Below are 13,945 nucleotides of genomic sequence, written 5' to 3'. Positions count from 1 at the left end.
ACCTATGCTCTCCTCCTCCTAACAGTCATTAAGATTCAGACCCATGATGCTGTTTCCTTGGCAGGAGCACCCCCACTCCAGAATTAAAATGGTGATGTAGCACTTGTTTTCTGTCTTAGGGAAAAGAGAGGGAAAAAGAGAGAGAGATGGCGGAAGAGGGGAGAAAATGAGAGAGGGGGTGAGTGGGCAGCAGGAGAGAGAGGGGTGAGAGAGAGGGGGGTGGGGTGGTTGGTATTCCTGGGGCTTAGCTGGCCGACCGATTCAGAATAGACACCACCTTGGAATTACAATGGGGATGAAACAGTCCTACTATTGGTACATCGTCCCAGGCCATTGGATGTGTGAGATAAAATGGGTAGGGGGTTATCCTTGTCGATAACTTGGACGATAATATTATGGACTTACTACACAGTACCTTTCTACAGGGTATAGGGTAAAGGAGAGGGGTGGGGTAGGGGAGAGGATGGGGGAGAGGGGGTGAGGGAACAGGAGAGGGGGAGAGGAAGGGAGAGGAGGTGAGGGTGGGGGAGAGGTAGAGGAAGGGAGAGGCGGTGGGGTGGGGGAGAGGAAGGGAGAGGCGGTGGGGGTGGTGAGGGTGGGGTAGAGGGAGAGGAAGGGAGAGGCGGTGGGGTGGGGGAGAGGGAGAGGAAGGGAGAGGCGGTGGGGGTGGTGAGGGTGGGGTAGAGGGAGAGGAAGAGAGAGGCGGTGGGGGTGGTGAGGGTGGGGTAGAGGGAGAGGAAGGGAGAGGCGGTGGGGGTGGTGAGGGTGGGGTAGAGGGAGAGGAAGGGAGAGGCGGTGGGGGTGGTGAGGGTGGGGTAGAGGGAGAGGAAGGGAGACGCAGTGGGATGGGGGAGAGGGAGAGGAAGGGAGAGGTGGTGGGATGGGGGAGAGGGAGAGGAAGGGAGAGGCGGTGGGGTGGTAGGACAGGCAGGCTGACTGCAGGCTCAATACTCAGCCAGCACAGAGCCATCGTCTGGCCCCTCCAGTCAGAGCCGTCGCCCAGCCCCTCCAGTCAGAGCCATCGCCTGGCCCCTCCAGTCAGAGCCATCGTCTGGCCCCTCCAGTCAGAGCCATCGCCCGGCCCCTCCAGTCAGAGCCATCGCCTGGCCCCTCCAGTCAGAGCCATCGTCTGGCCCCTCCAGTCAGAGCCATCGCCCGGCCCCTCCAGTCAGAGCCATCGTCTGGCCTCTCCAGTCAGAGCCATCGTCTGGCCCCTCCAGTTAGAGCCGTCGCCTGGCCCTTCCAGTCAATAAACAGCTGGATTATTACGTAACCATCAGAGGGAGTGAACAGAGGCTGGTCCTTGGGAGAATATTAAGGGGCCTACCTTAACACGGCCCTGTGTTCAGACTCAATCCCTGCCAAATTTGAATTCCCTCATAATTTATTGATGCGGGCAATCAAATTGAGTATCAATAATGTAGAAGGGTTCAGAACAGTGTTGATACAAAATACCATGCTTGTGTTTATTCAGACCTGCAGACATATGTGCTATGTTTAGTCACACGTGCTCTCTCCCTCTCTCTCTCTACCTCTGTCTCTCTCTCTCTCTACCTCTCTCTCTACCTCCCTGGAGGCTGTCTCTCTACCTTTCTGTTTCTCTCTCTCTCTACCTCTCTCCCTCGCCAGCACACTAATGCATGATTTTTGTCTGCATCAGTGAGTAGTAGAACAATACCTCTATATTGCTTCAGAAATGTCTCGTCTCCGATGATTTTCCTTTCATAAATTTATGCAGAATATACCTCCCTGAGGTGAATAATCCCGCTTTAGAGGGTCTGTGAAACGGCAGCGCATACAATGCAACACATCTCTGTGGAAACCGTGGAAACCGTGGCTGTAAGTTAGAAGAGAGATGACCAGGAGGCTTGTGTCACAGCAGAAGAACAGTGACAGGTTTGATGTGGGAGAGCCTTCTGTCACTGGGAGGTGGAGGGGGGGAGGGGGGCCTGGGGGAGGGAGGGGGGCGAGGGAGGGAGGGAGGGGGGCGAGGGAGGGGAGGGAAGGGGGGAGGGAGGGAGGGGAAGGAGGAGGAGGTCAGCAGACGATGGGAACAGCTGTCCAATGACATACATGACCACCTTTAATCATGCCTCCTTGGATGGTACACTGTTGTGTTTGGACGCGGGCCAATCACGCATGTAGGACAAATTAAGTGACCAATGGCAGATTTCCATCTAGGTCACCATATTTTATTCAGGAGACACACGTACACAGTTACATGTCACCTCGCCTGGGGACCCCACGGAGTCCCACTCCACCATGGAGACACACGCCTCCATTTTGTTCCGTTTTGAAAGGAGGCTGTCTGTCCTAAAGGCTGTCTGTCCTAGAGGCTGTCCTGGAGGCTGTCTGTCCTGGAGGCTGTCTGTCCTGGAGGCTGTCTGTCCTAAAGACTGTCTCTCCTGGAGGCTGTCTGTCCTGGAGGCTGTCTGTCCTAGAGGCCGTCTGTCCTAAAGACTGTCTCTCCTGGAGGCTGTCTGTCCTGGAGGCTGTCTGTCCTAGAGGCTGTCTGTCCTAGAGGCTGTCCTGGAGGCTGTCTGTCTTGGAGGCTGTCTGTCCTAAAGACTGTCTCTCCTGGAGGCTGTCTGTCCTGGAGGCTGTCTGTCTTAGAGGCTGTCTGTCCTAGAGGCTGTCCTAAAGGCTGTCTCTCCTGCAGGCTGTCTGTCCTGGAGTCTGTCTGTCCTAAAGGCTGTCTCTCCTGCAGGCTGTCTGTCCTGGAGTCTGTCTGTCCTGGAGGTTGTCTGTCCTAGAGTCTGTCTCCTAGAGGCTGTCTCTCCTGCAGGCTGTCTCTCCTGCAGGCTGTCTCTCCTGCAGGCTGTCTGTCCTAGAGGCTGTCTCCTAGAGGCTGTCCTGGAGGTTGTCTGTCCTAGAGGCTGTCTCTGAGAGGCTGTCCTGGAGGCTGTCTGTCCTAGAGGCTGTCCTGGAGGCTGTCTCTCCTGCAGGCTGTCTGTCCTAGAGGCTGTCTGAAAGCTCCCTGACACAGCATCCATCAACAGAGCCACTGACCCAACACACAGTTGTTCTGGCACAGGAGTGCTTTTTCTCAATAATGAGTCAAACCATAGAAGTAGAAAACAAACTTACTAACTAACGCTCTAGCAATTCAGTTACAACTGTTCTAGTACACATTTTAATGTATTTTACAGTAACTGCAATAAGCGAAGACAGAACAGTAGAAGAGTCTAGAAGTTGGTTTTCCACCAGCTCCTGTGATGATGCCCCTCGTCTCCCTCCCAGACTTCACAGCAACAAAGCCGGCAAGAGCCGGGAACGGTTGCCATGACAACCATCCGGTGGGTCTGAACTGTTTCTCTCTGGCGCACGTTTCAACATACTGAGTCTGGATCCTTCTCTCTGTCTCCCTCTCTGACTCTCTCTCCATCTCTCTCTCTACCTCTCTCTCCCTCCATCTCTCTCTCTACCTCTCTCTCGTTCCATGTCTTGTCTCTTCCAGTCTCTCCCTCTATCTGTCTGTTCATCGCTCTCTCTCTCCTTCTCTCTATCTCTCTCTCTGTAAGCTCCCCCATACTCCTGTTTGATGATAACACACTGTGGCCTCTGTCTACATTTCTGTATGTCTGCCTGCCTGTCTGCCTTCCTGCCTGCCTGTCTGTCTGTTGCACTCATTTGCTAAAATAAGGATTCTGCAGGTTTCGCTTTGCTATGAGAGAAAGGATTAGAAACTAACAGGACTCGTATGTCAGACTCCCATCATGCTTGTAAACCTGTCAGACGTCAACTGCAGTCCTATGAAGACAGCATGCACCACCCCAGAAGAGTGGAGTCACAGCGCGTCTCACCACCCCAGAAGAGTGGAGTCACAGCGTGTCTCACCACCCCAGGAGAGTGGACTCACAGCGTGTCTCACCACCCCAGGAGAGTGGACTCACAGCGTGTCTCACCACCCCAGGAGAGTGGTAGCTAGTATTAGTATCAGTATTCCTGGTAGCTAGTATCAGTATCAGTATTACTGGTAGCTAGTGTCAGTATTACTGGTAGCTAGTATCAGTATCAGTATTACTGGTAGCTAGTATCAGTATCAGTATTACTGGTAGCTAGTAGTATCAGTATCAGTATTACTGGTAGCTAGTATCAGCAGCAGAATTACTGGTAGCTAGTATGAGTATCAGTATATATGTAACTATTCCCAGGTAGCTAGTATATATGCAACAATTCCCAGTATAATTTCCGTCCAAACCAGACTTTCCGTGTGCATAGCAGCAGTGAATTCCCTGCCTCGCTCCTGCTGAGCAGAAGGAACAGCTGATTAGCACACAGGCAACCTGCAGACAAACACAGACACCAACATTCATATGCAAATCTGTTCACATGCAGCTATTTGCATGCCCCACCTCGCCATGCTCCACCTCGCCATGCTCCACCTCGCCATGCCCCACCTCGCCATGCTCCACCTCGCCATGCCCCACCTCGCCATGCTCCACCTCGCAATGCCCCACCTCGCCATGCCCCACCTCGCCATGCCCCACCTCGCCATGCTCCACCTCGCCATGCCCCACCTCGCCATGCCCCACCTCGCCATGCTCCACCTCGCCATGCCCCACCAATGGAGCGAGGCCAGACTCTCTGTACAAATGCAATGTACGTGAGTCTGGTTAGGACCAGGCTATTAGGCGCCTAGTCTTCATTGTGAATACCTTTGTTAACCATTGCTCTGAAGGTATGTTTTGTATTTGATGATGTTTCATTATCATTGTATTGATTATCTTACTATTTAGATAATAAACTATTATTGTGCATGTTAAGTTACTTGTTCTCCTTGAAACGTATCTATCACGCTACGGCGGTGAAAACCTTGATCTAGTTGGGTCGATGCGGCTATACTGATTATAAACAGACACTTTTGAAGTAGGTTTTAACTTAAGGCCTCTGAGTTACCTACAGTGGATGTCCACGCTCCGAAGGAAATGCCGGAGCGTCTGAGTCGTCGGTTTACATGCTAGGTTGGTGGTTAAATCCATATTATAGTAGAGATAAACAACTGATTAGTGAGTATGCATACTTTAAGGTCGGTGCTCTGATCAAGCAGACGATTTTTACCTACGCCAGTTTCATGCCACTAACTGTTTAGCGCTCAAGGTTATAGGTAACGCACTTGTGCACATTACAAAAAATTGGAGTCAGATATTAACGAGTCAATTATCTCCCTGAACATCTAACCAGAATTGAAGGGTTTCCCAAGCCGGGGACAAACACCAAGCGTCTCCGGCCTTACGATTCACCACCTACATCTGTCTGTCTACAACGCCTGTTTGTCTGCAATGCCTGTCTGTCTGCAATTCCTGTCTGTCTGCAACGCCTGTCTGTCAACAACGCCTGTCTGTCTGCAATTCCTGTCTGTCTGCAACGCCTGTCTGTCAGCAAGGCCTGTCTGTTAGCAACGCCTGTCTGTCTGCAACGCCTGTCTGTCTGCAATGCCTGTCTGTCAGCAACGCCTGTCTGTCTGCAATGCCTGTCTGTCTGCAATGCCTGTCTGTCTGCAATGCCTGTCTGTCTGCAATGCCTGTCTGTCAGCAACGCCTGTCTGTCTGCAACGCCTGTCTGTCTGCAATGCCTGTCTGTCTGCAATGCCTGTCTGTCTGCAACGCCTGTCTGTCTGCAACGCCTGTCTGTCTGCAATGCCTGTCTGTCTGTTGGCTCACAGGTGACAGCTTAGTGGGATGTTTTAAAGGTAGTCTGAGTTTGTGAGCAGAGCATCAGGGTCTGTGTTTGAGTTTCCAATTGAAAAGTCTGAATGTCACACCATTGCTTGTGTGTCTCTCTGAGGGCATTGCCAGAGTGAGGTTCCCCTCATGTCAGACTGGCCTCTCAACGCTCTCTCTCCCCAGATTGTCTACCTGTCACAGCTTACATAACCCGACACTGATACACACTCCTGCCAGCCCTCTCAAGAGCCCAGTGATTGCACTCTTCTCAGAGTCCTCCAACACAAACCATTAACTACACAATCACCCAGATAACAATGGATTCTTTTTAAAGCCCTCCCATTGCAGAGTATCTCAGTGCAAAGCCCGACCCCTTAAATAAGCTCAATCATTCCATTCCTTCGAGACATTAGAGCTGTTCACTGGTAGATCACTGTCATAGATGGTAGTTATTTACCAGGGAGTAAATGGCAGTGGAGCTGAAGAGAGAGGTGGATGTGAAGGGGGAGGTGAATGGGGGAGAAAGATGAGGAGGTGAAGGGGGAGGTGGGCCATGGAGGGTCAGATGGCTGAGCGGTTAGGGAATTGGGCTATTAATCAGAAGGTTGCCAGTTTGATTCCCGGCCGTGCCAAATGTCGTTGTGTCCTTGGGCAAGGCACTTCACCCTACTTGCCTCGGGGAGAATGTCCCTGTACTTACTGTAAGTCGCTCTGGATAAAAGCATCTGCTAATTGACTAAATGTAAATGGGGGGACAACGGCTTGTTACAGAAAGAAGGAACGCCAGGGACACTTCCACCAGCTCCCTCATAGCGGTGTGCTGGAACTGTGGGGGGAGAGGGTGGGGGATGTTTAACAGCGACACACAGGACAGAAGAAGGAGAACATTCCAGGAAGATCCAGATGGTATCAAGAAGCCAGCGCTCCGCTGAAGCGTCTGGTGAACACAAGGTGCATCCGTTACCATGGCAGCCAGCCCAGACAGCCTCTTTCATGTCTGTCAAGACTGGAGAGGAGAGAGGAAGAGATAAGAGATAAGAGGTAAGGAGAATAGAGGAGAGAGGACAGGAGAGAACAGGAGATGAGGAGAAGAAGAGGGGGGGGGAGGAGAAGAGGAGAGAGGACAGGAGAGATGAGGAGAGAGGAGAAGAGGAGAGAGGACAGGAGAGATGAGGAGAGAGGATGAGGAGAGAGGAGAAGAGAGAGGACAGGAGAGATGAGGAGAGAGGAGAAGAAGAGGAGGGGAGAGGAAGAGGAGACACAAGTGGTGAGATGAGAGGAGAGAACAGAAGCTGAACCAGCCCAGGTGAATGTGCTGCTGTGGCCTACAGCAGGACGAGGACTACGGTGAGTCCTGGTATCTCGGTGGGCGGAGCTTACGCTGACAGAGCCGAGCAGAACGTCAGGAGATGGGAGATGCCTTGGGCTGGAGATGCCTTGACTCCTTTCCCTTTGGAACAGGGAAATGGAAGACGCTTTGCGGGCCTGAAGAGTGAGACGTCAGAGATGCAGGTCTGCATACATGCCCTCACATCAACTATGGAGGACTCTATGGCGAGACCCAACACCAATTTGTACATTTTGTCCACTCGATATCCTGTCATGACAACCTTATTCCTCCAGCCATATTGTTTTTTGTTCCTTCTTTGTAGAAACAGGAATTCATGTTTCTCACAGAGAAACCTGCTGACTCGCCCCCCTCTTGCTGTCACACACAAGCTGACAGTCTGGGGAACAAGGATGGTGTTTATATCATTCACATGGAGTCTGATTTCCTTCCATTCTTCACTATCTTTCCATTTCATGTTTTTTTTCTCAGCATTTGGGAGACATCAGCCTGCAGTGCGGACCACAATGAACACTGTAAACTGTAAAATAACGTCTTCAGAATCTTTATTACAAGATATTAGGCTACTGTACAAATCAGTGAATAGGTACAGTACTCAGTATGAAGTCATTCAAAGCTGTATACGAGGTTTTCAGAACGCTTTGCTGTGCATGCATGATCCCAGTAGTTTTTTTTTGCCATGCATGAGCTGGTACTTTAGTGTGTTAAGAAAGAGCCCTGAAAAATGGCAATGCACCCAAACAAATAAAGTGTACAGTAAATGTATAGAAAGCACAAAAGAACAAGTTGCAGGTATATCTCCCTAAGATATTTGGCACACACGATAATATGCAATGCAATATAAATAGTTTTATCAACAGGGTGTATACAGTTTCAGTCCAGGCCTGGGCCTTGGAAGCTTACCATCCTGACATACAGTATATAAACCATCCTGACATACAGTATATAAACCATCCTGTCGTACAGAATATAAACCACTCTACAGGATGGTAACAGAACACTCAGGCAACATCAAAATTCATAAGTAAAAAAAGGAAAATCCACTTTCATTCTCCACATACAAAACACACGCTCTCAGACCTTGAGTACTGCAAAAAGATGTATCCCAAGGATCAATAAATATTGTCTTCTATACAGACGGCTTGTGACTAACCATTTTGCTGTTTTCCACTTGTGCAAGGAAATGTGGGCTACTGTTTCAATATTTACAAACTTGGTTATGTCATATTGAATTGCACTCGTCAAAGTCAAGGGCAGAAAAACATGGTAACATGGTTTGATTGATAGTGTGTGCTTTAGTATCGAACGTTTCCTATTCTATCTATCCTCTTCCTGACTATGTGTAGCTGAGTTTCCCTCCGCTGCAGGAACCCTTTCCTCTGTGTTTTTCAGGTGTTCTGGAGTTGTTTGGAGACAGCGTGGTTGAGTCGCCCACCCGGGTATCCCTCTGCCACCTCCTCCCACCTGCTCCACCAGGCCACCTCCTCCCACCTGCTCCACCAGGCCACCTCCTCCCACCTGCTCCACCAGGCCACCTCCTCCCACCTGCTCCACCAGGCCACCTCCTCCCACCTGCTCCACCAGGTCACCTCCTCCCACCTGCTCCACCAGGCCACCTCCTCCCACCTGCTCCACCAGGCCACCTCCTCCCACCTGCTCCACCAGGCCACCTCCTCCACCAGGCCACCGTCACAACCGGGAGGTCTGGAAGTGCTTGCTGCCGCATGAAAGTGCTTATATACAGTGTCTTTGGATTAAAACTGTTAATATCGAATAAAAAATTATAATGTCTATTCAGGGAGTGTGTGTGTGTGAGATGGAGGGGTGGGGGGGGTAATGGTTTAAGAAAGTGTGTGTGTGAGGATGGGGGAGGGGGGGGTCATGGTTTAAGCCTCTGGAGGGGTCTTCTCTGGTACATCTTTCTGTGTGTCGTCGACGTTCTCGTCCTCGATCACAACTGTGAGAAAAGGTTAGGGTTAAAGGTCATGTGGAGCTGAGCCAAGTTAGCAAGTTAGTTTTCATCACTGTGTTTAGAATGAATAACCCTGTGTGTGTGGGGGGGTATGTGTGTGTGTTTGTGTTGTGTGTGTGGGGAGGGTGTATGTGTGTAGGGAGTGTGTGTGTGTGGGGGGGGGTATGTGTGTGTGGGGTGTGTGTGTGGAGTTGTATGTGTATGGGGTTGTATGTATGTGTGTGTGTGTGTGTGTGGGGGGGGGGGGGTATTCTGTACAAGGACTAAACCTTAGAACAGTTATCTGTAATACTCTTGAGTAAATTCTTTGAGATGTGTCATTAGTCATGCAGGACACACACAAACATGCATGTGAGCCCGCGCACACAAACACTTCAAAGACTATTGTATGGCGCTCAATAATAGGTTGCATTTTTCATATTCATAGATTGACATTAACTAATTCGCAGCAACCATGCATATGTTACAGGGAGGTAGTCAGCACGACTTGGTCAGCATTCGCATTTGAAGGCAATTGCACGCACGCACTGCGCATTCAACTTATGTTGCAATGCGAATAGAATTCGTGTAAACCATGGTTGACATAGATTATCAGAAAAACGGATCGATTTTTGCTTCATTTCACCTAGCTTTGGTTGGCTGTGTCAAGGTGAAGGTGTAGGGTTTCATCTGAGTGGTCCTACATCCATATGGTCCATACAGACATTGAAAATACCATCATGAAAACATGTGAATGCCTCAATTTAGTTACCCCGTTTGCTCCTGCCTATTTGTCCAAGTTTCGGCGGGCGTTTGCCATTCTGTGAGCCACTGAAGAAGTTGTTGGTGTCTTGAAGGCGACAGGTGAAGGAAAGGTGTCCGTCGTCGCCTTCATTTCCATAATGACTCATTTTTTCTTCGTTGAAAGGCAGCACTTCCGACATTTCCAACGGCGTCTTTACTACCAAGGCGCACAAAGGCAAATAGATGTCTTGACGTCTAGCCCTTTTGTGGTAAATAAACCAGAGAAAACAAATTAAACGTGCTGACACGATCTAGCGAGCCCTTTCTGTTTACCTCGAAGGCACGTGTCTCCGTTGATGCGCAACAAAACGCGATTAAAAAGAATTTCCTCAATTTCCCCCTTCGCCAAGATTCGGCAACATTATTCAAAATTTCCAACGGTTTCCGTGCGTATTTCTTTGGAAATGAAGTCGCATGTAGAACAGCAGTGATACGCCCGTTGGTTTCGAGCGGCTGGACCGTCGCTCGGAAAATCTGACTGAGAAATGCAAATAGGGGAACGATGCAAAACACGGATCCCAGGGAGACCTGGGGAGAGAGCGCGTCACGCAGGCGAGCCGGGGCTTTTCTGGTGCAGCCCAGAGAAACATCCAGTTGTCCTCGCGCTGGCTGGATGTTCCACTCGCCGGGATCTGGTATTTTTCTAGCCATTAACGTGTCGACAAATGGAATTTTTTTTCGTATTTTTGCAGGAATATTCCGTGATTACAAAAAAAGACAGGGAATGGCCAAACTGAAATTGTGGGACCCAAACTCAGATTTTATCTCTAACTAAATATATCTGTTGGTGGAAATTATGTTTTGGGATGTAGGCAACATGGTATAGTCCTACATACTGATCTCCTCTGAGAAGCCATGAACCGCTGTTCCATGGACCGATGAGAACACGCATGACACCTAGCCAGATGATGGCAGCATTTTCTCAGGTTATGTATGACATGACTCATTTGAGACACCAGTGAAGACCTTCCAATTACCAAGAGAAAAGATGACTCTTGAAACTTGCAGTGTTCAGTGCCCAGCTCCATGCACAGGGTTAGGGTTAGGGCAGTGTTCAGTGCCCAGGCCAGCTCCATGCACAGGGTTAGGGTTAGGGCAGTGTTCAGTGCCCAGGCCAGCTCCATGCACAGGGTTAGGGTTAGGGCAGTGTTCAGTGCCCAGGCCAGCTCCATGCACAGGGTTAGGGTTAGGGCAGTGTTCAGTACCCAGGCCAGCTCCATGCACAGGGTTAGGGTTAGGGCAGTGTTCAGTGCCCAGGCCAGCTCCATGCACAGGGTTAGGGTTAGGGCAGTGTTCAGTGCCCAGGCCAGCTCCATGCACAGGGTTAGGGTTAGGGCAGTGTTCAGTGCCCAGGCCAGCTCCATGCACAGGGTTAGGGTTAGGGCAGTGTTCAGTGCCCAGGCCAGCTCCATGCACAGGGTTAGGGTTAGGGCAGTGTTCAGTGCCCAGGCCAGCTCCATGCACAGGGTTAGGGTTAGGGCAGTGTTCAGTGCCCAGGCCAGCTCCATGCACAGGGTTAGGGTTAGGGCAGTGTTCAGTGCCCAGGCCAGCTCCATGCACAGGGTTAGGGTTAGGGCTGTGGCCTAGGGAGTGGGTCACACTCCCATCAGACCCCTGCAGGAACAACCCTTCAATTAAAGATTTTGTCTTAAGCCGTTACAGAAATCAGTGTGTCCTTCTTACTGTCTTTCTCTGGGCTCCTCTGTGGAGGAGCAGGTGTAGCGTGATGTGCTTTACATGACATATAAGAGATCGGGTGTTCATCCCTAAATATAGTTTCTCACAGTCTCTGTCTCCAGAGATCTTCTTACAGAGCCATGTCAAAGATGATGAAACGAGACACCTGTACAGGAGTCAGTGTGGACACGTCCCTGTTCTCACCTGTGGTACAGCTGGGACACACCCTGTCCCCACGGAGCTTCAGGTGTAGAGGTCCCTCTCTCTCGCTTTCCCTCCCTCTCTCTCTCCCTTCCACTCTTTCTCCCTCTCTCACTCTCTTTCCCTCTCTCCCTCTCTCTCCCCCTCTCTTTCTCCCTCTCTATCTCCCTTTCCTTTTCTCTCTTTCTCCCTCTCTCTCTCTCCCACACATACACTCTCAACACTTTTTATATCAATGTAGCACTACTGTGCTACACCATTACGACAGCATTTTGTAGCATGTAGTCTAGTATCCCATTCATAATAGAAGCTGTTTATATATTCTTGGTGTGATATTGTTAGGTTGTGCAGTCATGATTGTCATGACATTATAGGGTTAGGGTTAATAATAAATCTTTTCAGTTTAGAACCAAGCAGAAAATTCACAAAGATTTTAAATTTGGTAATTTTCAAATGCTTACACAATTTTTTTTTTACTTGTCCTCTTTTTTTTCAAAACTTAACACACAAATCCAACAACTGCACACGCAAAATGCCTCGCTTCTCTTGCACTGCATTCAAAATATCACAAACACGTCTCAAAAGCACACATTTGTCTCATGTTGCAAACACTTTTGCCATTATATTACATTTTTGTGTATATCATATACACTCAGTTATTCAAAACCTAAAGCTCTTCTTTCATGAGCTCCTTTGTACATTTCTGTACAAGATTGAAAGTAAATGGCAGAGATGATGAACAATTCATGGTAAACATGAAAACAAGATTGAAACCAAACTCACGTATTTTCCTTTACTATAAGCATTTGTGGTTGTGAATACAGTATTACACAGTACAAAACAAAGAATGTAGTAGGACAGAAACCAAAGTTAATTTTGAAAAAGGTGATTACGGAATGGTGTGTCTGTGTGTGCCATGAACTGTAGCATACAGTAATATATACCATTTTCTACAATATTGTCAGAATGTCTTCTTACTGTCACTGTACTGTTTCACGGTATGATACAGTAATCCACCAGACTGTGACCAATCATGCAGTGCACTGCAGTCAATGGATGCATGGGTGCTAAAATATATGTTTGCGTATAGTATACCGTGTGTTGTGCTGAAACAGCTATTATGTGTACATTAGAACATGTGTACATTACAGTACATTGTTACATACCTGTTATCATTTGTACAGTAAAGGTTCAAATTATACCACCACTGTAAATCGACTCAAATTAGGCTATTTATAGGCCTAAAGCCATGATTGGTTGGTGTTGAGTAAAGCAATGAGTGTTTGCACATGTGAGGAGTTAGTGTGAGGCACCGATGAATTAGTGTGTCATTTTGATTGGTTGTGTTTGAAAAAGGAAAACAAGATGCTTCCTGTTGGAATTTTGTGTGTTACGTGGAGAATTGTGTGTTGTGTTTTGCAAAAAGTGTTTTATGAAATTGAAAACGGAGTCAAAAGCCAAAAATGTGCGTATTGTTTTGCAGATTTGATGTGTGGTTCTGGTTTTTGAGTGTCAGGTTTCAGAAATTGTGTGACAAGTAAGGATTTTGTGTGTAAGTCAAATCAAATCAAATTTATTTGTATAGCCCTTTTTACACGCAAGCATGTCACAGAGGGCTTCACATATGCCCATAGAACTGCCCCTCAACCAACCTAAACCCTCAAGGAGTAAGCAGTTGAAAAAAACTGTAATATAAAATAACGGCATAATATTTCTAATCAAATCGATAAAAATTCACAACTATTTTGATGTGTTTAAAAGAGAAAGAACATCTAACTAATTAAAAAGATTTGATTTTGCTTTGGGAACATTTTGAAATATTTTCAACACAAGTTGGTGGTTTTTCTCACTGTAGTTGAGCTCTGCTGAGTCAGAGTGACAGATGAGAATGACTAAACACAGACTACTGGTATGTCCTGTATACAGGAGACAGCATCTTGTATTCGAACGATGACCAAAGATGTGGCATCTGTACATAAGTAAATTTTTCTGGTGTCAGTACTTTACTTCACAATTCACTTTCATTCCAAAAATGTTTTACACAAATATCTGTACTTTCTACTTCTTACATTTTCAAGCCAGGCTTGTTACTTTAGTTTTAATTTGTATTTGGTGGCATGATCAATATTATTTCTTGTCATTGTGCCTTTTTTCATTTCCTGGTTATCACAAAAAACTTAAGATATTCGACGAAGCTATGAAGCTCAGCAAAGAATAGCAACAAGAAAAATAGCATTGATTCTTTTTTCGAAAAAATGTCCTCTCCTCTCCTTTAATTGTGTGTCAAAAAAAGTTCTG

At 48.0% G+C, this 13,945-nt stretch overlaps 1 protein-coding gene across 1 annotated transcript; it reads right to left on the bottom strand.

Moving 5' to 3' along the window:
- Positions 1 to 8,890: 8,890 nt before the first annotated feature.
- Positions 8,891 to 10,100, bottom strand: camk2n1 (calcium/calmodulin dependent protein kinase II inhibitor 1). Its single transcript, XM_067244047.1, has 2 exons — positions 9,738 to 10,100; positions 8,891 to 8,971 (listed from the first exon to the last, which is right to left on the bottom strand). Exons 1-2 carry the CDS (start codon positions 9,907 to 9,909, stop codon positions 8,901 to 8,903), a joined length of 243 nt encoding a protein of 80 aa, XP_067100148.1. The 5' UTR covers positions 9,910 to 10,100; the 3' UTR covers positions 8,891 to 8,900.
- Between the last annotated feature and the right edge of the window lie 3,845 nt (positions 10,101 to 13,945).

The sequence above is a fragment of the Osmerus mordax genome, chromosome 1, assembly GCF_038355195.1.
Source record: "Osmerus mordax isolate fOsmMor3 chromosome 1, fOsmMor3.pri, whole genome shotgun sequence".
In the NCBI taxonomy this organism is placed as follows: domain Eukaryota; kingdom Metazoa; phylum Chordata; class Actinopteri; order Osmeriformes; family Osmeridae; genus Osmerus; species Osmerus mordax.
The sequence above is the reverse complement of the archived record's forward strand: the minus strand, read 5'-3'. Positions and strand labels throughout refer to the sequence as shown.

Excerpts from the sequence above, each read along its gene's own strand:
- camk2n1 (XM_067244047.1), bottom strand. The coding sequence starts at position 9,909 with ATGTCGGAAGTGCTGCCTTTCAACGAAGAAAAAATGAGTCATTATGGA. Across the intron at positions 8,972-9,737 it reads AATAGGCAGGAGCAAACGGG|TTGTGATCGAGGACGAGAAC; the intron begins GTAACTAAATTG and ends CTTTTCTCACAG.